The sequence below is a fragment of the Serinus canaria genome, chromosome 1 (genome assembly GCF_022539315.1).
Source record: "Serinus canaria isolate serCan28SL12 chromosome 1, serCan2020, whole genome shotgun sequence".
In the NCBI taxonomy this organism is placed as follows: domain Eukaryota; kingdom Metazoa; phylum Chordata; class Aves; order Passeriformes; family Fringillidae; genus Serinus; species Serinus canaria.
Window position 1 is genome coordinate 75,833,401 of NC_066313.1, and position 25,989 is coordinate 75,859,389.

Below are 25,989 nucleotides of genomic sequence, written 5' to 3' on the forward strand. Positions count from 1 at the left end.
CAGCACTAGGTCCTCTAAGAGGGGATATTTTAAGGAAGGAGGTGTTCTCTTGTGTTTATTGAAATACTACTCTGCAGCATTTATTACACAGCTGCATGCACTATACACTATATCAAGCAAAATAATATAATAACTACTTTAAGTAACAAACAACAAGTAAAAATTTGGTATTTCCTACAGGCTTTCTTGTCCAAACCTCTAGCTGATTTGTACTTTATATTCTCTGTTCTCAAAATGAAGCCTCGGTGTTGGCCTGAGCTGTTTCTCGTAAGGATAAAACAGCTAGCATTTCTATTATATTTTTAAATGTTACATGCTCTTTTGGTTAATAAGTCATGATCTCTATTAGTGAGAGCATGACAAAAACTAGCCAAGCCTCTGCTGAACAAGAGTACAGCACTGCACACCTGCTCAGCAAGCACCAAACATGTTTTATGTACTTCACTAAAGGATAATATTTTTCTTTTAGCAACATATTTTGCTTTGGCCACAGTGATTTTTGCTTCATTATCCTGCTGGTATTTTGATATTCATAAACAAGTCTCAAAACAGTTTTAAAACCTGATTTAAAGGAGTAGTTCAGCAGTAGAAAACAACAGAGCCTCTGTCTACATATATCTTCTGCAGCATTCAGCCTCTTCCCTGAGGTGTTGGACTTCAGACACATTTTATTAACATTCTGGAGTTGTACCCTCCTGACTAACCAGCCATTAGCTGGCTCACTGATCCTTAACTGCAGATCACTTTCTCTCTTATATAGGCTGCATTTCCCTTAGGTTCCAAAATAATTAGTCTCCCGGCTATGGATGTGATTTCTGTTTAAAGGAAAGCAGAAGAAGCACCTCAGCCACTGCTGGCAAGCATCTTTATTCATGCTAAGCTCCTTCTCTGGTTGATATTCACAGAGCACAAGATTCTAATTCTACTTAATAATTAGACTAATACCAGACATACTTACATTTGCCTTCCAGAGCAATTTTCGACACAGTAAGCAGGGAGTTGCATGCACAGAGCTCCCATAGCAACATGTTATTGTTAACCAAAGTTGTGTGCACAGCTCCATGTGCTAAAAATTCAGCAAGGACCAATTCAGCTGTCAGATACACAGGGGCAACTCCCACGGGATGTCAGTGGAAGGCTCAGATGGCAGAACAACCTTATAAAAATATAATATTGTGTTATAATAATAATCACCCATAACTCTGCTAGGTCAATACTGTGAGCTGACCTGCTTTGGATCACTGAGATAAACCCCTGTGCTCTCTCTTTTGCCAGAGCTGAATATAAGGGAATTGTCACTATAAAATATTTGAGTACTGTTTGTTAAAATATGCTCTAGGTGCGATACCTGTATACTAAGGAAATATTGGTGCATCCTGATAAAGTGTGACTGCAAGCATCACTTTGAAGAACTGAAATGGAAGAAACTGCTCTTTATCTTAGACTGCTAAAAAAAATACCGCAAGTGATGTCAGAAGGAGATAAGATAAGCTCAATGCAAATATTCACCACATAAAATAATAAAAATATTTTCTTGCATAGCATATACTGACCTCTTCATTTAAGAAAGGGAAAAAAAAAAGGAATAAAATTGCTGTGCCTGAGGAATCACTTTTGCATAGAGTTACAAAAATCCAGTGGACTTTTCCTAAACATTTAAGAGTCACGGTTTGATTTGATTTGTTTTGATTGCCTTTTAATCATATTATGCCTTCTGATTTGGCCTCCTATTTATTGAATATGTCAAAAGCAATCAGAGTTGTAATAGACTAAAGAAATTTTACAAAAAGAATAGATATCTAGTAAGCAACTTTTGCTTCTCATACTTCCTGCATTGTATAACTTTAGTGACTCTAGGAACATGTTTTAGCTCAGGTTACTGGATATCATGAATCAGTGAGAACAAACGCAATAAGTGGTAGGTCGTCACAGAAAGTACTGAGTGAATACAGCTCCTCTGCACCTATACACGGAGGAATGAGAGCTATTCCTCTCCTCATGTTTGCATCTTCCTAAGGTAGGCAGGACTAGGCTCCCTCTGTTTCCCTGCCAAGACTTCTCTGAGTGAGAGGCTCTGTGCTGCTGCAAGCCCAGTTACATCTGGCATTTCTAGGTGCCTTCTTGGATCACAGTCAATCATGGCTGCAAATGCTGAGATTCAGACACCTTACCTTACCTGCAAATGTAATGCATAATAGCAGCCTGAGTTTTGCAAAAGTAACCCGGAAAATAACATTTTCTTTTACAGACAGATTCAGTCCTCTGACATATCTACTTCATAAAAGGATGACTGGTTTTTCAGTCAAGCACATGAAGCCAGGGAGGGAGTCTTCTTAATTCCCTGGGAGGGGAGTACTTGGGCAATCTGCATATTTACTTTCTTTCCCCCCTTACTTTATTGGATTCCATCTTCCTTGATAAGTCATTCTAAAATGTACATTTCAGGCATTTACTTTGATCTGTTTTCCTGGTAATTAAATTGCCAGTCTTTAAACTGACAATTTAAAATAATCCTAATTAAGACAACTTCCCCAAACTTCAAATACTGTTTTTGAATTCTAGTGTGAAGAGAATGAATAATGATTCTCTAGTATTCACTTTAACACTGTCTACTTCTCCCACACAAGGAAATTGATTTTCTCACCTGTCATGTTAAGTAAGGGCACTATCCTGCAAATTCTTCCTTCTGCAATTCGGTCTTAGTCAGAGAGCAATCCACTGGAACTAATGACAAGATTTGCTCACGTGAATAAGGATGGCCTGGATGAGATCATTTGGATAAATGTGCAAATGTGTAAGTGCACTGACTAAGCCTGTGCAAAATGACCATTTGATACATGCTGAAGAAGCTTAAGATTCTTCTCCCTTGTGAAACAGTAACTGCAGTTCACATAGGAAGTGGGAATAAAGATTTTTACAGGTTGAAATAAAAATAATTATCATGGACACATAGATATATGCAGTGACTTGCTTTCACTCTGTATCTGAGTAATTTATGATGGGATGATCTGACTGTAAAACATTTATAAAAACCTGCATAACTAACTACGGACATCATTGCGTACCATGCTATTATGACACTTACAGAATACTTAGACAAGAGCTTATGAGCAACTGTGACACTCAGGAGAATATGAAAAATATGTAATTTGAATGCCCAACTACTAATAGTCTACCAGAGGCTGTGAAACAATTTTATATTACTATGTTTACCTCAGCCTTTTATATTTACATATTGGAATGTATATTGGAGGGTTTAATTGTGAGGCTGTCAAAAGTAAAAGCACTTTGAGAAAACCAAACCATGCCATATCACAGGAGGAAAAAAAAAGATTCAAAAGTCTTTTGTTCAAATGGAAATACAGAAAACAACATGTTGTTTAAGCAGGATTTTATTTTCTTCTACTCAAGTGATGAAGAGGCTTTTGTAAAGAAAGGCTTTCATCTTACATATGCAGTACTCCATCACAACATAATTACCCTAATTTGTATTCCACTGTAGAAATAGGCTTTTTCAGCTTAAACAAATTAAGCAACAATCACTAAGTGTACATGACCGGCATTCTTTCAAGTAACCTGTTATCAGCTCTGGCTACAGCTTTATCTTGATAAAATGGAAATCCTTTTTGATTTTCCTACTTTCCCAGCCCCCCCACCACAGGATTATGCCAGTCAGATTGCCTGCAGAAGCACCATGATTCACTGGCTGGAGAAAGGCATGGTGCATCCAGAGATTATTTCCTACAGCCTCACTAAATTGTTATGTGATCTGGATCAAATCCTGACTGCCTTTGGGGCCCTATTTAGGAGAGGGCCCAAGTACACACTTAACTCTGCACATGTGAGTAACCCAGCCACACTCTGAAGGTCCTTTAAACCTGCATGTGCTCCCTGTTGAATAGAGGCTGTTCTGCTGCTCTTTTCTTCTGGCCTTGGTTGATATTATGTGTCCTGAAGGATGACAAGACAAGCTCCATCTGTAGTTATATTGCTTGTCCCTTAGCTGTGTAACTATGGATATCCCTGCTGTTTGTACACATTCTTCTAAATATTAATCTCACTCTGACCCAGTGGATCACTTCAGTGGGGCTCTGCCTTCATCACCTTCTCCTCCTCAGTTCCTCCAGGGATGACCAGGGTATCTTCCCCACTGCTGGATTTGGATGAGATAAAGTCTCACTGCTGCTCGCTTTACAAGGAACAGCTGTGGAAATGGCATCTGGCTTCACGTGGGCTTGTTAAGATACTTTTATTAAAAAAAACCCCAAAAAACAACACCAAAGAGTGGAGAAATAAGGCCATTGCAGAATTGTGGTAGGAGGATAGAGGTACCTGTCTGCTCACGAGGCAGTAGTTACCAGAATTTGGACATTTCCCCAGGGAATTAAATGATCTTCCTTCAGCCCTAAAGGAGGCTAATCCACCACACAGAGACCTTTTCAAAGTAGGTAGCTCTCAGCAGGAATGAGATGAATGGGAAGAGAATGTACCTAGCTCCAAAGAGTGGGAACTATAGCTGCTTCTCCTGAAGTGCTGGAGAAACAGCACATTCCTTGTGATCTTCTCTGATGCAGCTGAGATCAGCTGTCAGAAATACGAGAGTTAGGGGTGGCAGCTGGGGAATGCTACCTTCCCCAGAGTTTTCCATCTCCCTCTCTTTTCCAGCCATCTCTTGCAGACTTCCCTTTCTCCTACCATCCCTACAGACTGTCAGAGAGGACCAATCTCAAGGCTGCTTCACGAGGGAGGGTGAGCTGAGGATGATCAGAGCACAGGCATGGCAGTGCCCTCACTGTTGGGCGAGCAGAGCAACAGTTTTGAAGGCAACAGGTCTCATCAACAGTGCAGCAAGCTGAAATGGGGCTCCTGAACACAGGCAGAGGGTGTGGATTCATGAGGCTTCAGGGAGGAGGCATGGAAAATGGGGTGAGTTTTCAGGGATCATGTCAGCCGAGAGCTGAGGGTGGACACAGCCCAGGTGAGGCAGTCCCACAGCAGCCCAGTGGGGCGGTGACAGCAATAGGTCCCACTGACAGTCCAGCCTTCATCAGGCAGAGACAAGGTCCAAGGTCAATCCAGAAGATCTGAACAATAATTCAGGAACAGGCAGCTCAGATCAGGCCTAACCAGCCAGACCTGAGCTGAAAAGAGGTAATTGAGCTGATGACATGGGTACAATGAGGCTGACCAGGACAATTAGGGCCCCATCACAGCTCTGCCCAGTCACCAATCTGGATCATGGATTGAATGGAGAAGAACCCTCTGTTTCTTAGAAAATGCAGAGAGAGAGAGCAAGTAGTGCTTGTAGTGTTCCTCCCTCAGTGTTTAACATCTTATCTGTGCTCAGAAGTTCCTGAAATTAATGCCTCAAAATCTCTGGAGTTACCTTTGTTAACTCCATCACCCTTTGAACTACCAAAATCCAGCACTTCCTAGCACCTTGTGGTGAATGCATTGCCCTCCCTTGTCATCACTGGATCCAAGGAGGAATATGAAACTGTGGGCATTGAGAAATTCATACCAGAGAAAAGTTGTAAAGACATAGGAGGCTTAAATAGACTTCACAGGCAAGGTAAGGACCTGCCAGGAGCATCCTCATACTTGTTATTAGGATTATCACCCATGTGTCATATGTTGTGATATATACAGAAGATACTACTCATTCTGAAGAAAATGAAATGATGGGAAAATCCCACACAATAGAGACCTCTTTGTGTCAGAGACCCGTGACTAAATGTATATGCTGTTTGACCTTGAGATTCAACCTTCTCAAACTCCTTTTTACAAGTTTGAAATTTCCACTGTGTCCATCAGAAATCGGAGGAGATGGGTAATATTGCTGCAATAGCAAGACAAGTTGTAGCCACTGGATATGGTTTCAATTGCCAGTTCTGGCTGCCACTATCAGGAACAGAGCTGAGCAAATACTTTCTCTCATGCCTGTACCCCTTTCCTCCCTCGGTGTTTCATTTCCATCTCTGTAGTCAGGGGTATGGTTGCACTATGTACCCAAGAAGAAAGCTTCTTTTCCTTTTGATCAAGCCAACCTGCCTCTCTTGCTCCAAGCTTTCATGCCATGGCTGGAATCCAAATAAATGATGTAGCCCTGTTGAATTTATTGCCTCTTTTAAGGAATTCCATCATCTCCTTTAGCCCGTCTGTGCCCAGGAGTAGCAAATTCTAAAAGCAATCTTAAATTTAAATGTACCATTCTGTTTACCGAGCAGTGAACCTTCAGGCAATAAATGCTACAGCAGGAATTCACCAGGACTCTGTTAGGGCTTGACAGCCCCGACAGCCATTGCGCAAATCTTTGTTAGTACTGACAACATGCAGGTTTTTTTTCAACCAAATGAATTACAAATTTGTTTTTAATCTTTGGGGTTACTCCTAATGCCTTAGAAAGGATCCAAAGCTGTTTAAAACTGTATTCACATTACAAGCAGGCAGTAAATGTCAGACTACTAGGCAAGCCCATTGTCACTCACCGTGAACAGAAAAGCACAGAGAACCACAGACAAGCAACTCAGCAAAACTTTTGTCCATGAACTAGAGTTCTTTAATGCATTTCGCACACAAAAGTGCTCTGGACCTCTCTGGTTTTAAAAGTCACTTCCCTGGTTCCCAGACAGATGACCCACCCATCATGCAGAACCTCTAGAGGCATCATGCAGGTGCTAAACAGCAATCCTAACAATGATATGACTGTGTTAACTTTCCCTTGGTCCTACAAGTGTGACAGCTCCAGCAGTGGAACCTTGTTCAGCAAGGTTCCAAGCAAAAGCTAATTTCTATACAATGGGGTGAATAACTCTGAGCTCATATTTGCTCAGACTTGTAGAGCCATCATGGTTATCCTGGCTCTGTAACATCCTTGTCCCAAGGCTCCTGAAGAGAATATAAGACCTTTACATTGGCACCATCTGAGTTCTCCCCAGACTACAAGTCTCTTTCAGTATTTCATTAAGGTGGCATTCCAGGCTACACTGGAATACTTTTTTTGGTTCTTTTTGGCTTTTCTCTGTGAATTTCAGATTTTCATCCTTTTCTCCCTTAAAGAACTCTCTGGATCTCTGCTACTTTGATGCAGTCTTGCAGAGCCCTTCAGTCCACAAAATCAAAGGAAAACCACAATTCCCACAGAGACGTCACTTCTCTGTGTCAAAGCAGTTAAGATTCCTGTGCTAATCTTGTGAGAAATTTCATTAAGTGGTATCACTTCATCGCATCCAAGTGCAATGCCTTCCCAAAATGTGTCATTTAGGGTTGCACCTCAAGAGCTGCTTGGAATTTTCTGCTAGGTGTTCTGCTTCCCGGTCCTTGCCCGCCCTCCCTGCTGCAGGCTTTGTGCAGACTCCAGCAAGGCCTGAAGCAGGCAGAGCTTAACTCCTGGTTTTTACATCATGCTTCTGTCAATGGGCTTCTAAAATCCTGAGGATGTGAAAAAGTTAAAAGTTGTATTTGATCCAAATCATCAGAGTGGAGGAAGCCAGACATGGTCCCCAAGACAAAAGGACTCTCACTCTGCTAATGTGTGAGCTCCTTTCTACATCTCTCCCCATCCAGCCCTGCGTTGCAGTGAGAAACTTTGACACGGTGTTGGGGCACTGAATGCATCAACAACCTTTAATGTCCCTGACCAGCCTCTTCTGGGACTCTCGCCCACATCCTCTGCCCGCATCCTGGGACATCCAGTTCAGCTCAGGCCTGAGCCTTCAGCCTTGCTTCCAGCTATTTTGTTGGAGGTATATCTGTCTCCAGTCTCTGCTCCTGCCTCCAGGCTGAACTTTGCTCCACCGTCACTGCTTTGTGCTCAGCCTGCCTGACATGAGCCCCAGGAGAGACCACCCAAGTCATCACCTTGCCTTCAGCAGTCTGGGACTGTTCATGGACCAGCTCCCAGGTCTGCCCACCCTGTTCGGATCCTACAGGACTGTGCCCTGTAGGTGAGGGTTCCCTGAGTCACCCCTGCCTGGGCTCTGAGGCCCCTCTGGGGTGCCTGAGGCCAGTTCATGCTGCCCCCAAAGAGGTGTAGGGACTGAATGGCTGGTGTGGGTGGAATGGGTGTGGGGGTGTGTGACCAGCAGCTGGAAACTGGCATGCTGAAGCAGTCAGTGGGGTTGAGCAAGTGTTGGACAATCCAAATTTCCCTGAACTCTCCTCTTAAACTATGTGGTTGCAGAGGGTAAGGTTGTCCCTGGAGGGGGGGCAAGGGGATCACAGAGCAAGGCAACCTGGCTTGGGGATTCACATCCTCTACCTGGCCTGGGGATGCCAGCCCTGAAGCCAGCTAGAGGATGAGCCCCTCTAAAAATGGACTAGTGGGGCTTCAGTTGCCTCTGAAGAGCTTCTGAGGCCAGGGAGGTTCAGGACTTTCCTGAGGAGACCTGAAGGCTGGGGAAGTTGAATGATGATGCCTAGGTAGTTCATGTTCCTGCAGAAAGAGAGACCACAGGGCATGCAAAGCTTCAAGCTACTCCTGAGGCCAGGAGGCTAATTTAAGGATCAAGTCAGCTCTGAAGTGTGTGTTTATGTGGTAGGGTCAACCCTGAGGAGCCTTAGAGGAGGAAGGGTGTCCCTGCCACCTCCAAAGAACCACACTGTACTCCAAAGCCTAAGCAGCTGGGCATGGGGTTGAAATTAGGGTGCCCCAGATAGGTAGGGAGCTCTTAGCTTGCACCTTCTCCTCACCTCTCCTGTCTGTGGCTGGGCTTTGGGGTTTCTCTGGGGTGCCTGAAAACCCCTCCAGCTCTTGACTCTCTTACATGAATCTGGCATGAGGGATCCTTCCTCACAGTCAAGGTTTTTCTGTAGGTACATACCAGAGAGATGTAGGGAGATATTGACTAGTCTGATTCTAAGGCTGAATTTCTGTCTCTTGCAGAGCGTTGAGCAGAATGCTGATAGAAGAAAAGGCTGTTTACAGAATATATAACAGATACTTCAAAGAGTTTTTCTAGCTTTGAGTTCTTCAGGCACAGGCTTTTGTGCATAAGGCATTTCATGTTCAGTAAACCTGATACAATATATTCCCTATTAGATGAAGGATTGCAATTGCTCCAGTTTTCTCCCTGGGTTGCAGCTTAAAATTTAGGTGATGATACAACAACTTATGATTTCTGTCTGAATTTGGGGTTATGTTAGAAGATGAAGGTAACTCTCTGCTCTAATGAAAGGATCAAAGAAATTCTCAGTACTCAAAGCTGCAGTTCTCTAGGACCCCCTCAAAATAATGAGAGAATTGCACAGCGTTCCGGTGTCTTATAAACCTGCTTAACTTTCTGCATGTTAACAGCTTCACTAACTGAGACAGGAGTGTATATTGAATTATGACATTACAAATGTGCTTACAGACATGCAGAACTAAGGTCTTTGTTTTTATCCAAACTCATTTAATTATTTTAGATATTTTAGTTTCACAATTTAATTTTTGAATATTTACAATTTTTTTAGCAGTGATGATGCGTAAGTTCTCTTTTTTTTGAATGTTCAACAGTAATTGTGTATGATCTTGATCCATTACATATCTTCCTTTTCTAAGAGAAATTTTTATATTTTGTGTGCACTACCCATTACAAAACAGAATAAGCAAAAAGACTGCTAGTAGAAATATGTCAGTCAGAATCAAATCATACTGAAAGCAGAAAACTTAATGTGCAGAGAGATTAGCATTTTTTTTTCTTTTTTGCCCCAGTCCCTTCTACTCGTGAGGAGCCTTAGCTTCACTTGGAAACAGGCTAGCATTAGGCCATTTCTCATCAAGTTCTTTATGCACCCAGCTGGCGGTGTCTGTGTGTAATCCCAGACAGTTTCCCTTTGCAGCTGTGGGGGGCCTCCTTTGATGCGCCTCTGTAGGTGGCTGCCATCCCTCAGCCGGGCTGGCAAACAGAATCTCCTCTGTAGAGGAAAAGAAAACACGCCGGTGATGCTGTGTGACTGTTTGCTTTATGAGGGCAGGAGGAACTGACGTCAGGTGCCTCAGGATATTGTTCTAACGCAGTAACACCATGTTGTGGTGTGTATCTCTGTGCATCTGATAGACCTAAGGCAGTGCTGTGGTGAGTGTGGTCAGTCCACCTCCCTTCTGCTCTTGGTCTCTTCTACTTTCAAGGCTCTCCACATTTACTGAAAAAAAAAAAATCTGCAGGGTCTGCTTGTGACTATCAACTGAAAACACAGTGACCTGCTCTAGACATGTTAAGAAGAGTTTTCTTGCATTGATCCCACCTGTGTGGTTGTTGTTGATGCAGCATAGCAAATGTGAAAGTGTGCAACAGAGGGGAACCAATGCTACTTGCTTGGGAGGAAAGGGAGAGAAGTTATTTCACAAATCTTTGGTATGCAGCAGGGTTCACAGAATGGTTAAGGTTAGAAGGGACCACTGGATGTCTTCTAGTCCAAAGTCCTTGCTAAGGCAGGGACCCCTACAGGATGTTATTCAGGATTGATTCCAGATGGCTTCTCAGTAACTCCAGGGAAGAAGACTGCAACCTCTCTGAGGATTCTCTTCCAAAGTTCACTCACCCTCAAAGTAAAGAAGACCTTTCTCATGTTCAGGTGGACCTTTCTGTGTTTCAGCTTCTCCTTTTGCTTCTCATTTTATTGACCAGCACGACTAAGAAGATCCTAGCTTCATCCTCTTACGCTCTCCTTTCAGATACTAGTGTTCTAGTGTTCTCTTTTTTTTTCTTTTTTTGTCACAGCTTTCATATCTTTCAGTTTGAATGTAAATACTGACACAAGAGGCTTAAAAAATGATGCCAAACAATAGAACTAGGCCAAAATTTTCAATATTATGCATAAATGCAAGTAGGGACTTGTGCTTTGCTGAAGGGACCATGCAGCTAATGTCCTATGAAAATACCTGTGTCTGGGTGAACCCAGTTGCCCAGGAGCTTCTGCCCTCCTCTGGTGTCTCCCTGCAGCATGGGAATATGAAGAATGTGATTGTACACATAGTATATATAACCTGAGAGAATTTACTGAGGGCTATAAAAGTATAAAATGTAAGGGTTGTTATGTAATGATGTGTGAATTGAGGGGGTGATGTAATCTGGTAAAACCCACTCTTACATAATCATCTGGCTGTATAGGGAGCACCTTCTTACCTGCCTAAGGATATACACTGTTCTAAAGTCTGAGAGGGTTACTCCTAACCTAAATGTGCGCATTGCTCATATACATTTTCCTTATGGATGGGGTTTTACTTGCTGTCTTCCAACCCTGTTGGGAGGTGGTTGTAAAGCATGTCTTGGGTGAATGGCAAACTATGGCCTACTCCCTTGTCTTAACGAGAATAATTGTCTTTCAGAAAATGTAGTCTTGATCTGCTACTGTAGTGAGGTTGAAGAGGAGGCTCAGGTCTACCCTCATCTCTCAAATCACAATTGTAGGGAAAAAATGGTAGAAATAACGCTATTTAAAGGAAAAATCTCTCTTATTCCTATGTTTTGTGAACACTCATTTGGACATCTTGGATTGTGTCGCTTCTATGCTTCAGTGCTGTGGGCAGTTTATGCCTCTGTTGCATTTTAACAGAGGTCTGAGACAGTAACAGTGACACTTATGCACCCTCACCATGGTAAAACCTTTACAGCATTTCCTGGGATGGCAGTTTACTTGGGGCTCGGCACTGCTCTGTCATGTCCATCAGCTGAGATCCAGCACACCCGCAGCAGAGATCGCGGACCCAGCTGCACAGGTCATTTCAGAAGGAGCTGACTGGGAGTTTCTCGTGTGCTAGGGAAGCCAAGCAGCAAGTACTTCCTGCAGTCGATGTGAAGCAGAGGATGATCAGCATCTCTCTCAAGCCGACCGTGCTTGTGCTTTGTACGGCAGGAGCTTGGATCAGCTTGGATCTGTCACAGCTGCGCTTTTGCGCCTTCTCCCCTTGGAAGCCCAGGGGAGGGATGGATCCCCGTCCCGGTGCTGCTGTGGCTCCCGGTCGGTGCACAGGAGCAGGCAGCCCCATACGTTCAGGGTAGCGGCACGAGGCTGTGTCAGGGGAAGTTTGGGTTGGGTATGAGGAAAAGGTTCTTCACCCAGAGGGTGTTTGGGCGCTGGAACAGGCTCCCAGGGCAGGGGTCACAGCGCCAGCCTGACAGAGTTCAAGCACTGGACGACGCTCTCCGGCACAAGGTGTGCCTCGGGGGCTGTCCTGTGCAGTCCCAGCAGTTGGCCTCGGATGACCCTCACCCGTGGCTCGCGCGCGCGCACAGGGCGCGGTCCCGCCGCCGTCACCCCCACGCGCCGGGCGCGCGCGGAGGCACCGCGAGCGCGGCGGGGGCGCGCGCGCCGCCGCCGCAGCAGCGCCCGGAGCGGCACGCGCAAGCGCGACCCCGAGGGGCACGTGCGGCGCGCGGCGGGCCCCTCGCGCCCCTCCCCGCCTGCGGCGGGCGAGCGCGCGCCGGGATTGGCTGCGCGCGGCCCGGCCCCGGCGGCGCGGGTGAAAGGGCGGCCGGGCAGCGCTGGCCGCGGACATGGCGCTGGCTCCGCTCCTACGCTGCGGCGGCCGGCGGGCGCGGCTGCCGGGGGTGAGCGTCGCCTTCGGGGCCGGCACGAGAGTGGCGGCGGCCTGGGGGCGCCGAGCTGCGGGTGGCGGAGGCTCCCCGTGGATGGGGTCGCCGGGCGGGAGCTGTTCTGTGTGCGGGAGGGCGGGGGGTGGGAGGTGTCTCCCCCGAGGAGCTTCCCCGTGTGACCGGCGGGGATCCCCGGCTGGGTGAGCGGCTTCGGGGAGCGCTGTGCGTGCTGGGCCGCGGCCCCGGGTGGGCGCCGGCAGCGGCCGTGCGGCCGGCGAGGGGCGGCCGGGAGCCTGCGGCTGCCGGGGGCTGTGAAGCCTGGCTCCTGTGCCTGCGAGCTCCCAGCACCACAGAGGCCCTTCCTTGGTGTACCCTGTCGGCGTGTTGCCAGGAGACAGTGATTTTTTGTTTGTTTTGGTTTTTTTAAAGTTAGTTTTATAACCGGTGATCCGGGTTATGTGATACTTAGGATGGTGGAGTCAGCGTCCCCGGCGGTGTTTATGGAAAGACTGGACGTGTCACTTCGTGCCGTGGTGTAGTTGACGTGATGGTGTTTGGCCTTAGGTTTTACTCTACGATCTCAGAGGTCTTTTTTGACCTGATTGGTACTGAGGTTCTGTGATTTCAGTTTCCTTCTGGCCTTTCCCTCTGTTAAACACGAGCTTATGAAAACTGGGGTGGAGAGTAGTTTTGTGCTATTTTCAGTTGTAAAATGTTAGCTAACAGAGAAAGGAGTTATCTTCCTGCCCATTGCCTCCCACCTCCCCCTTTACCCCAGATACTTACGGTGCTTTCAGCTGTTACTTAAAGCTTTATTGGGGTTTTCTCTTTTTCTTGGAAAGGCAATAAACTCATTGCAGAACCATACCAATGTTTTTGATGAAGACCTGAGATTGTCTAAAAAACCTTATTCTGTAGCCTGTGGAGTAGCTTCACTGAGGCCCCTGCTGTGTTTTCACCTCTGTTACTTCTACAGATGGTATTAAAAGAAAGATACTATTTTATATAAGAACAAACAGCATTCGCACAGTGTGTTGTGTAACAGTTGAATGACACTGCAGTTAGTTTCTTTATGGGAAAAGTAGTGCAACATATTTCTAATTGTTTACTGTAGAAAGAATGTACGTTTTGGTGTGTTTTTTTCCTGAAAAGGAAAATTTGTGTAGTGCTCCAGTGGAGAAGAGTGCAATGAATTACAGAAAATGTTTTGCCCAGCACACCCCTGAGGGTTTGGGATAGGCTTCTCTCTGGAAATGTTGCCTCATAGCAATACTGTAAGGAACTCCTCACCTGTTTCTAGGAATCATGTAAAAGAGGTGGTTTCTGTGGGTAGGGAATTTTGAAAAGGGATTAAAGAGGAAAAGGGCATGTGTTTTGCCCAAGTATTTTTCCTTAGCAAATAAGTCTAGTAAGCCTGTTTTCCTGTGAAGGTGTACACAAGAGAAGCTTTTTGAAAACCGGAGTTGTTTAATTGGAGATGACTTCACATTAACAGAGGGCCCATCCTGTTTGACATCTTTGTTTTTGGTAGCCGTGAGGATGCGTATATAGATGGATGTGGAAGGCTTCTGCTCTTCCAACTAACTAGTTCTAAGGCTGATGTCAGTCCTTTGGAGCCTGTGAAAGGCCTACTTTGTCTCCTCTCTGCCATCTCAAGGGTCTTGTCTGATGGCACCAGTGCATGCAGCATTGAAAATGTTGCATTTGTGGCCCTTCTGTAAAACAAAATCTTTTTATAGCTACTTAATAGCACTCATGAGTTATATCACTGAAGTGATTTATAGCCCTGAAGGCCACTATCAAGACAATATATTGGGAAACCTCTAATAAAATGAATTTGCATAGAAATTGCTTTCATACATTCTTTTATGTTTTGTTGACATAGGCAAATAATAAATTGACGTCTTCAAACTTGACTGTGCTTGGAACTCCAACAATTTTTGCAAGGGCTAGTAGCTATTGAGATGTCCTTAGTTATCTGTATGGTGGCAGCCCCTTGCTGTTGTGTTATTTTTAGCATGCTGTTATTCCAGGGAAATAAGTTCATAAGTGCAGAACAAGGCTGATGGGATAGCAAGGCTGGATATGATCTGTCACTGGGGAAGGGAGTTCAAATGATTGCCAATTTGTGGAGATGAATGTAGTCACAAACTTCTGGAGTTTAGTGATTTTTTTCTAGTATGTAAACTACAGATTTTAGTACTGACGTGCACTCTTAAAATGTAATTCAGGTAGAGATTTCTGGTTCCAGGAGTAGCTTTTTGCAATTTGTTGGGAAGACGTGCTGTGCTATATATTCTGGGCAAAAAGTACAACAAAAAGTTTTGAAAGGAAAAAAAAAACTGAGGGTTCATTAAAGTCTATGTTGGGTAAAAAATGTCACTCTTGTTTTGAAACACTCTTTGTGTTTTAATTTATTTTGTCTGTTTCCAGCTTGCATAGATTGTTACAGTACTGTGATCTATTTCACAGGTGCCAGCCAGCCTTACTGTACGTCTTCAGGCTGCTGCCATTAGAAACTGTTCCAGCTTTCTGCAGCTGCTAGGTCTTGAACACAGGCTGCTCCTGCCTCCCTCCAACTTGTGCCAGGACTACTGCATGGATATCTTTGATAAGCTAGAGTGAAATCTGGCTGAGAATACGGTTTTCCCACTCCTTGTGGGTAGCTTCTCAGCTGGTTGTATTCCCATGCCTGGTTCACTATACAAGCTTTAGGGACTGGCACAGAGGAAAAGCTATCTGGATATAGGAATGATTAAAAAATAGCCTTAGGTGGATGAGTGTTTCCTTGTTTGTAGTTTGTATGCTCTGTTGGCAAATATGAAAGAGATTTCCTATTCTTAGAATTGTGGGTGTTTGTCAGTCTGGTCAGAGTGAAGGAGCTGTGAAGTGCAGTGTGCATTACAGAACCTTGCACCGCAGCTGTGTTTGCAGATGGCTTCAGGAGAATCTGCGTACAGTTACAAGGGCTTGGCTGTTCAGCACTCTGAGCATACAAAGGAAGGGAAAGTGCTTCCTTAGAGAAAAGATATGCAGGAGTGTTATGTTTCCCTTCCCATTTATGAGATTTGTACAATATTGTATTATGAATCTATGTTTTCAGCCTTATAGATTAAAAGTCTTGCAGTCATGTGAAGGTGTCTGCTTCCTATGTGCTTTATACCTACACCATCAGTAGAATTCCACACAAAGGAAATTATATTGTCAGATGAGTTGAAATAAAGATTTGGGAACAGTTGCTGTGTAATCAAAACACGAAGAAAAAAATCATAATTTTAGTTAGTTTTATAACTACTTAGGAATACTAGTGGCTAATACTAGATACACCTCAAAGATAAAGGGGTTATTCTTATGGTATCTTACATCTGAGTCTCTGAAAGTGTAGGGGCGAAAATCTTAGGAGAGGTAGAATTTGTAGAGTGAAAAGAAATGTGCTAGTCTGGCTGTTACTGTTGGGTATTGCTTACTGTACTTTCTTGTAGTGCTAAAATACACATTCCTTACCATACTAAACTTCTTACAGCGAATATTGATATATGATGCTTTTCCTGCCTGAAATGTGGAGCTCTGCATCTCCATTTCAACACTCAGACCTTTTTTTGCTTGTAAAGCTCAGTATCAATGAGTTATTTACAAGCTGACCAGCATGGCAGGGAGATTTCCTGCCTCTGTGAGGGCATGTAAACCTTTAAAAACACACATATAAGCCATAGCTAAATAATAAGTTAATTTTCTGTTTTGCTGTTGTATGCAGTGTCCTTAAACCACCTCAGGAGGTTTCCTAGGGTTGGGTGCCCAAGGGGAGGCAATTTGTCTGTGAGGTCTCGAAGTGACAGTGTGCAGTGGGCATACTATTCTACAAAGTACTCTGTAGTTTGATTTTTTTTTTTTACTATGAAGCTATTTTATAACTGTTACAGCTGTTGCAGATCAGTTTGCTATTTTGCAATTAATAATAGACAAAGCAGGATGCTTTTCCAAAATACTCCACTGATACTGTTTTCCAAAAATTTGCTAGACATGGGAAACTCTAAGGTAAATGCAGAAGTCCAGAACTGAGTTCTCATAAGTGAATAGCCTGCATTCTTGGGCTTTCAAGAGTCAAAGGCTTTATCAAATGGAAATAGCAAATCATGACAAAAATAGGTTGTACCAGATGACTCTACTGCCCTCTCCTAGTTTTACAAGATAGTTAAAGCTGAGCTCTCTGGGCTGTGTTCTGAGGAAATGTCTGTGTAAGGTATAATAGCTAGGGCATGTGTGGTTTGGGGAAGGCAGCCAATTAAGGATATAGCTTGAGAGTTAGATTGGCTTTGCTGGGTTGTTGGTTTGAGAGGTCTTAGGGGGTTTGATGTAAAAAACCCACCTATGGCAGGAGCTTGGGAGCCTAGGGGTGGATGATGATATCTGCATAGCTGTAGAGTTGGAGATGGCAATTTAGTAACATTCCTTTGTGGCCTTAGATATGAATTATTTTCAAAATGCTTGTTTATTTTTAAGTAATTATTCAATTGCTCTTAGTGCCTAGGAGCAGATCTCTAAAGAGATATTTCTTTAAGTGGATGCAAGCTCATAAACCTTAGTGTATATAAAAGCCCTTCTTTTAAAAGCTGTGAACCAGAGTTGAGATTTTATATCTGAGTTGAGCAATAGGCTTGATTTGTTTTTAGGAAATTACCCCACAAGTACTCTATTCAGGGGTGAAATTGACTTTTTCAGTGATTTGGTTGTGTGTATCAGAGGAGGCAGTTAAATTTTTAAACAGAGGTACATAGTTAGTTTAGTCTATTACAAGATTTTTGTATGGGATCTGTCCAGTTCTGTAGTGTAAAACCAGAGCTGAGTGGGGTTTAAAGTTTTTCCAAGTTTTTTTAATTGCTTGGTAATTTTATTCTTTCTGCATAAAAAGTTTTAACAGAGCTTTTTTTTTTCCCCCTCCCAAGATGGCTAAGATTCTACAGTTTAATGCTAGCTGATTTCCCCCATCATAGCCTTTCCTTCCAGTCTCCTGTGCATAGCTCTTCTGGCTTCTCACAGGCATCCAAAACTAGTTTTGTATGAAAGGTATTTACAAGAAAGTTCAGAAGCTTTTCCTTCCTTGCCTGGTTGTTGCCTTTTCCCCTTCTAACTGCAAGTATTTAGATTAGCCCCACTGACCCTTAACAAGTACTTTCTCCAATGAATAATATTAACTTGGTGGAGAGTTTTTGTGTGTGTCCTGTATGACCTTCTTCAGACTATTTGTGGTCTCTCAAGCACTTCTGTTAATAGTGTTTCTAAGGAGGGGGACTCAATCTGTTTAACCATGTGTATGGAGAGGAGCAGGAGAGTGTACTCTGCTGCTTCTCTAGGTATCCTTCCTCTGCCCTCTCACACTATCTAGATCACAGTACAGTCACTGAAGGTGTAACAGTTGTGCTGTAAACTTGGATAATGACGAGCTGGCAGGTGTGATTGCAGCTTGCAGAATTCTGTCCTTCATCTCTTTAATGCCTGAAACCGATTGTACTGTCACACCCTCAGATGAAGAATAATATACTCCTGCAAAAAAAACTCCAAAAAACTAAAGAAACCTCTAGAGGATTTGATTCTAGTATATCAAATGATTGGTGTTTCAGGTTGGTTTGGATTTTTTCTTTGAGGAATGAAGTGAAAGAAATAAAAGAAGCAAAAACCCCCACCAAAACAAACAAACAAAACTGAATGGGAAACAACTCAGTGAACAAGGTGGAGTGGTTGCTTTCCACTAACCTTTTTTAGTTTCAGGAAGATTAAAAACTTGTGAATTGTTCAGAAGAATTAAGCATAGGTGGATTATCTAGGAACAGTATATGCTATGTCTGCCACTAGTAACTGGCAACTAAACAATTTGTGTACCTATAGTAGCTTTCTTCTCATGAAGCTTGGTTGGAGCTGGCAAGAGATGGTATGGCTCAAGGCTTCCTTTACTTGTGAAGGCTTCCTTTACCTGTGTTAAATATATTGTTTTTTCTTTTCAACAATAAAAGATCAGCTGCATTACAAATGTGATGGCCTTCTCAATCCTTGGCTGGTTTCTGCTTTCTGTGATGCAACATGAGAAGTATTTTCAAACTTAATCAGACTAGAGGGCTGTATAGGGAATGTTCACATTCCAGTTATTGACAGCCACTGTTACTTCAAAATCAATATGAATGTACAGTAGACTTAAAATTTTATCAATTTTTGAACTGTCTTAAGTTCACTACCCTTGTGGAAGGTGCAACTGAATTTACTAATTAAGCTTTTAATGTGAACATATGCTTTCTTATTTTTTGATCTTTTTTCTAATGTAGTCCATATTTGTATCTTTTTCCCCCCAGTCTTTTCACGGGACAGCCTTTACTTTCTACTACTTCCTCAGATTTCTGCAACTTTTGAAAGCAGTTCTTTAAGATGGAATTGACAGATTCTGAGTTCTGGCAGTTCCTGTCACTGCTGTTTTGTGTTTCCTACTAGACACTATCTATTATTAAAGCTTTTTATAGTCTTTTTGTTTCCAAGTGGGTGATTAAGTGTCACTTTGCCAGACCTGTCTGTATTGATGCATCTTTTGTGTGGTATCATTTTATCTGTATGATTTTTGTTTATGGCTAACTGCCATTACATTCTAAAATGATTTGCTTAAGTAATACCCCTCTGAGTCTCCATTTTGATTCACTTACAAATCTATGATATAATCTATTGTGCTTTCTTTGAAATAGTGTGTGTATACTACTTTTTCTTGTTGTGCAAAACTGCCAAGCTATAGGAGCTGTCTATGTAAAAGTTGGTTCAGAGCAGAAGTCTAAGGGAAAAAGAGCTCTTTTCCTCAGACTGCTGTCAGGAGCCTGGGATCGGGAAGACTGAGAGTTTAGCCAGCATCTAAGGTCTGTTCTACTTCTCCCCTCTGTATGGGCCAGTCTACTGCCTGCTGTATGCCCAGCAGTGAAGGCCTCTCCCCATCATCACCACTGTGTACAGGCATATGCATGCATGCTCTTAAGAATTTCTTGTAGGTATTTCTTGGAACAAGAAGGAAAGAAGATGGTATTGTAGAGAATATATGACAAAAAAAGTTATGCATAAGCTAATGACCTCATATCTAGAGCTTCTGATTTTTTTCTGGTTACTGTTTGTGGGTGTGTGTTTGGAGAAGGGCAGTTCTCTATGCGCTTTAATCCACTTGGTGGGGGAATGAAAGACTATGGACGTTTCTTTGAGATGTCAGTGTACGAAATGTTTTTAATGTAATGACATGCTGTAACATGCTTAACTCCCTGTTTCTTCTGTAGTGGGAAATACTGTGTTCAAGATGGTGCCTTATAACTTCACATAAACTCTATTCGTCTGTGTATGATCCAAATGAAAAGGTAAGTAGTATGGTTCATGTTTTCTTTTTGACATCTTACTAATACTAATGTAATACTGATGTTTGGGTTTTTAATCTACCCTCTTCTTTGTGCTGCTACTAACAATGGTAGTTCTCTTGGTATAACCCATCACTGGTTTAATAGCATGTTTTTCTTTCTAAATCAAAAAGGAAGTTGCTTTTGCAGGATACACGTTAAGCAAGATTGGGATTCTACTTTGAGTGTATCCCAAAAGGCTTATTAAGTGATTGTGAGCTTGAGAAAGTTACATACTGGCCTGAACATGTTATAATTATGAAACAACTGTTAATGTTTTTCATAGTGTGGGTGGTAAAGGGCCTGTTAAAACACTCAGGAGCTAGACTAGCCGAAAGCTGTGGAAACAAAACTCTGTAACAGTGGCAGCATGATTGGTAGATGACCTGGCATGGGGGTGAGAACTTCAGACCTTGTAAAAAGATGGGCCTTTAAGGCCTGCAGAGAATAGCAAATCTTCGTCTTGGGAGTTGTGCAGTAGTAATCTCAATTTGCAGTTATGAGCCAAGAAAAACTTTCCTTCTGGAAGATTGTCTTGGCATGGCCTCCAAAGTAACACATTCAGAAAAGTAATGTGACTGAAGGTACACTAATATTCAAGATCATGGGTGCCAACACTTCAGGACTGATAGGCTGGTCCTTATACACCAGTGTAGCAGCAATTAACTAGAAGTAAAACAATATTAGGAAATGGGGAAAACCAGTGTGTACCTAGAATTGTAGCTTTACAGATTTTTTTCAGAAGATTTATTTTTCTTAAGGTTCTTGCTTGGTTAAGGTCCCCTTGCTTTTCTAAATGCATAATTATAGTTAGGCCATATAGTTGGGTATTTGGTTTCTCTCAACTAGGAGCTATGTCATTTCAACCAGTGACTACTACAGATAGTGGAAGGGGCAGTGAACAAAACAAACCTGAAAAGCACTTAAACCGTCTTTGTAATGACAAGACTTTCATGTGACACTTTTTCAGCATAATTAGTGGAAATTGTATTAAAAATGTTACTCCAAAGCAGTATGTGATTTTAATTTTTTTTATTGTGCTGGACTGGAGTCTAATCTGTGTCTTTAGACAGAGACTAGAATGGAAAAATTAAAATGTCAAATATCAAATATTCTTATAATCTTGATATCAAAAGTCTTGTCTTGCACTGTGACTACAACTGATTAATAAAACAGCATTTATGTACCTAGAACTAGGTTGATGGTGAACTTGAATCATGATGCTTTTCAGTACCAGGTATTTGGGAGTATTTTTTAAATTCCCCCTCAAGTCTGTATACCTAAAAATCTTTAGGCACCTAGAATGCTGAAATTTATACTCAGGAACAGTTTGTATATTATGGTGTTGATAACCTTTTAAAACCAGATCACCAGCTAAGAACTCTTCAAAAAACTTGCTAGCTCCTGTGGTGTTCTTAAGGTATTGGTACCTCTGATAATTGAGCTTGTTTAAGATCCACCTGAGTCAGGTGTGCCTGTGCACTGGGCATTGGTATTCAGCAAATCTGGCTGAATTTACCGTATAAGCTTGCTGCAGGTCTCACCTGGAAGGGTTTCTTATCACTTAATTTCCATATGGTGTTATCACGTGGTAGTATTTTTAAACTGGTCTTGTGATGTCAGCTCAGCCCTGACTTTGAAAAAGTAAGTTTGGTCAAGGGCACTTTGAGTTTCTCTCGAGTGTAGAGCAAATAATGTGTTCTAGTTTATCGATAGCAGTTCCTATTGGGATTTTGCAGTGTTCCTTCCTCTCCTCTGGCACCTGTCTTCCCCTCTTTAAATTAGCTAATGGCTGTGAGGCTAGTAAACCATTTAGTTGTCATAGTGCAATACCTCTTTTTCCTCTAGTCCTTATGAAAACAAGCTGTTTGGTGTAGTGGAGGAGGGATAGCTGTCAAATGTCTTTGGGTATCCTTTGATAAACTAGATGTGGTATGACTGCAGACAGCCCCTGAAGGAGACAGTCCTGCTGGTTCCCTATTGTATGTTTTTCATTTGGAGCATGGGAGGCAGAATAGGACTGTTCAGAAACTTGAGATATGTCCTGGAGCTGCATCCCTGTTGTCTGGGGTGTAGAAAGCTGTGGGGTAAGTGTGTCACCCAGGACAGTCCCTTTCAGTGGCAGTCTGTATTTATAACCCAGCAGGTGCAGTTCCGAAGTGCCCCTGTGTTTAGTAGCAAGGCCCATGACAGCAATAACCCTCACACCCAGCAATGAGATTTTCATGCTGAGCAACTGTGCTGCTCTGCCACTCTTTTCTTAATGGGAAAGGGTGTAAGGCTTGTTGACTTCCAACAGCTTGGTATCCCCTCTTATAGGCAGGATCTACAAGTGTTGAAGGTGCGTTTGCAGGATTAGTGCATTCCAATGTGAAAGGTGACTGTGAATTTCAGGCGAGTAGTAAGTTTGCTTTGCTATTCTGTTGCATTGCAGATGCTACTTAGTATTTAGTGTGTAACAGTGTCCTGATGGCCATGCAGGATTTTGCCGAGTTGCTCAGGTGAGGCTCGGGTGAGAAGGGGCAAGGCTGGTACAATTCAGCAGGTATGCCTGTTCAGGGTCAAACTGTTGGTCTTTTATCCTCTATGACCAAGCATGGTGGAGCCTCTCTTCCTTATGATTGGAATGCCTTTTAAAGGGCTCCCATAATTGATGAATATTGTATTCCAGGTCATCTATACTGGTTATGGGTAGTGATCACTATACCTGCTATCATTGTACCTGTATGATACCAGCATGTATCTGTGCTGCTTCCAGGCAACATAAAACTGACTGCACCTCTTCCCTGGACTTGACTGACTTCTAGAGCTGCTGTCAGGTTCTAGTTGGCAAGGAGATCCAAGGGGTGTTGTTGTGACTAGTCAAAGCCTTTTTCTTCTAAACCTGTGTGTGTGTGCACTAGGTAGATCTAGTATAGCATGCTGTCTGTTATATCATCATTTAAATCAGGAAAACTCTTTTAAAAAAGTAGATGATCTCAGAATTATAAGCTCATGGATAAGCCATGGTTTTAGTGGAAGTGGAGGAGAAAAGAATGCATGTTTCTGAAAGGAGAAAAACTTGTGTTCTGCTTGTTTCTCAAGACTCTTATTGTTCTTTTCCCTTCAGACTTTTGAAAAACTGCTTATTGCCAACAGAGGAGAGATTGCGTGCCGAGTAAGTATGTAACATTTTCATCTTTTTATATTTAATTCTAAAAGTATTGGTGTTTAAGTATTGGTAATTGTCACTTCTTATGTGGTAGGTCATCAAAACGTGTAAGAAGATGGGGATTAAAACAGTTGCCATACACAGTGATGTTGACGCCAATGCTGTGAGTACTACTTAATTCAATTGATAGATGAGGGTTTAGAAATTCATCAAGACTTGCAGCTGTTAGGCAGTCTTATTGATTATTGTTGTTGGCAGTTCTGAAGTATCTTTGGATATGTTCTTTTCCTCTATGTGCTTAAAGTGAGTGGAGATAGCAAGGTGGAGGAAGGATTGGATAAGTATTTAGCATGTTTTTTTTCTATGAACTCTTCTGTGTTTGTGTAAATGTTACCTTTCTGTTAGTGTGGATTAAGCTAGATACATGTGCACATATGTAGATGTGGGCAACAAGTGTGAGAGTAGCAGTAAAACCTAAATTTTTTTTTGCTAATATGCACAAAAAGGCAATGAAGAGTGGATCCTAGAAGAAGGTATAGAGCTTAAATTTTTCCTGTGTCTTGTTAATCTTTTTCATTACTTTCCGCTTTCCAGAGAAATGTCCCCTTCTTCCAGGTATGCTGAACAGGTCTCATGGAGCTGTTCCATTTGATGAGGCTACTGAGGTCCCTTCAATATTCAACAGCATAGCAGAAAGGTGCTAAAATGGCTTTTTAGACAAGTAAGGTATTGCCCATTTTCAGGTTTTGTAGTCTCTTCATTATCATTCATAGCAACAATAACAGGATAATTTCTTGTGTGGTATAACAGCAAGTGTAGTCATACTTGCATATTCTTTTTGACTAGAGAGAACACAGTATTATTCTTTGCCTGCAAGAACTGCTACAGGAGAAATGACCAGGGGTACCCCCATGTTCCAGGAAAGTTTGTTGAAATCTGGAAGGGAGTTAAACCCTGTATTCTGATTCAATAAGAAGTCACTCAGACAAGCTACCAGAAAAAAGTGTGTTTTGTGTAGGACAGGACTTGTGAATATAGGTGGCGAGTTACTCAACATTAGAAAAACAGACATGGTTCATGAAATCTAAAAGTAGTTAGAATTTAGGTGTTTTCAGAGTTAAATGAAAGGTGGGAGCTGTTGGGAGTTTTGGACTTTGACATAGCTTTTGTCTGAGTCCCTTTGTGGTTCTGTTACTGCATGACCAGCTCAGTTTGTATGAATAGGCTGTAGATTGAGCAAGGGACTGAAATGGGACTTTCTGAAATGCTCTACTGAATGATTTTGGTGCACGTATTTCTTTCTTTGAGGTGAATGGGAAGTACACTTGGTCTGGATTTCAACTGGTAGCCATAACTGGTAATGTGGTAGCTTGTGGGTGCTCAATGGGCTGTGAAATGAATACTTAATGGGTGGATGTCAGACATCATGATAAATTCTAATTCTTTTGGAAGCCAAGGGTTATGTGAATATGAATACAAACTACTCTCTATGATCTGTGATTCCTTTAGTAAAACTGAAGCAGGCTGATGGGTGCTTGAATTCCATCTTAAGTATATAGTATTTGCTGTTAAGATAAATGGATTCACTGTTTAGCAGCACTGCATAGCCTTTTCACTGGCATGAATTCATCATGAAAATATACTTTAAAACCTGTTTAAAAAAACTCCACATGCTCTTTCAGCAGTCCATAATAGACTTGAGAAAATGAATTGGTCTTCTCTCCAGTGTCTGCTATGAACTGGAAACTGTGACAAGATCTGAAAGCTGAAAGTAAAAACCAAGATTGAAGAACATAATAGGAGAGTAAAAATGGCATGAAAAAGTACAACTCGTGACCTTAGGGGGAAGGGTTTACAAATAGTGCATTACAAAAAGGAAATTGAAAATATGTCTATTCTGCTTCTGTCTACAGTACTGTCTTAGCTTTATAATACAAATAGGGACTTTAATTTGTAATAGTTCCCAAGAGAAAGAAAATCCAAGCTGGTATCTCAGAAATGCATTAATATACTCATGGAAGTTCATAAAGATAACATTAAGTGTGTTAGAGGGGATGCTGCCATTTTGAGTTTATGGACAAGAGATGAGGCTCTAACAAATGCTGTAAGGGTGATGTAGTGTCTGCTTAGCTCTCTGGAGCCTTACCTAAAGACTGACCAAACTTACCTGTATGAAGTTAAGCATTAGTTGTGTGCATTGAAGAAGCTCCAGGTATTTAAAAGAAAATGTGAGGAAGGCTACTTCAAAAACGAATCTATGTACTTAAGGTAGTGGTATGAAATCTAAGCTAGTTTTTTGGGTCTAATTATACATGTTGTTTATGTCTACCATAGATCCTTCAGTCATTGCCTTGTGTGCTTGCACTGGGAAAGAGTTTACTTAATGTTGTCTGTTTTACTTTTCATTATGAGAATGATCTGGCCCATTGCAGTGATGTGTGTGATTGCCATTTTGGATGACCTTGATAGATGAGTCCACAGGTCAAATTCTTTTACTCTGTTACTTACAGTAAAGTCACCAAAAATAGTTGTCCATAATTCTGTCCAGTGTTTCATCAACAGCATCCTTCTTGGTTGTACCAGTCATAGCAAAACGTCAAATGTTCTGAAGTCATACTCAGGAGCTGATGCAAGCTGCCAAAAGAACCTCTGTCCTCATGGAGCTAGGAAAAATGTTTTTGTTTAGTGATGGAATGCTGCAAGAGAGTTGTTAGTAGTCTCTTGATTTTGTGCTTGAACAGGATATCTCACTCCTTCATGACTTCTATTGCAAAAGCAATGAGTATGATAGGCAGCTGCCCTGGTGATGATGGTCACTGAACCAAAGACAGAAGTAGCTGTAAAGACATGCAGTTGAACTAGGTACCCATCCCAACTGTGTTTGCCTTTACTGAAAATAGTGGGACTGGGTTTT

At 42.3% G+C, this 25,989-nt stretch overlaps 1 protein-coding gene across 1 annotated transcript in view; it reads left to right on the forward strand.

The window, feature by feature from the left end:
- The first annotated feature begins 12,453 nt into the window (after window positions 1-12,453).
- Window positions 12,454-25,989, forward strand: part of PCCA (propionyl-CoA carboxylase subunit alpha) — a 270,532-nt gene continuing 256,996 nt past the window's right edge. The window contains exons 1-4 of the mRNA XM_050975683.1: window positions 12,454-12,533; window positions 19,811-19,888; window positions 23,034-23,081; window positions 23,170-23,238. Of these exons, the coding sequence (XP_050831640.1) occupies window positions 12,480-12,533; window positions 19,811-19,888; window positions 23,034-23,081; window positions 23,170-23,238 (249 nt within the window). The 5' untranslated portion in view covers window positions 12,454-12,479. The remainder of the gene's footprint in view (window positions 12,534-19,810; window positions 19,889-23,033; window positions 23,082-23,169; window positions 23,239-25,989) is intronic.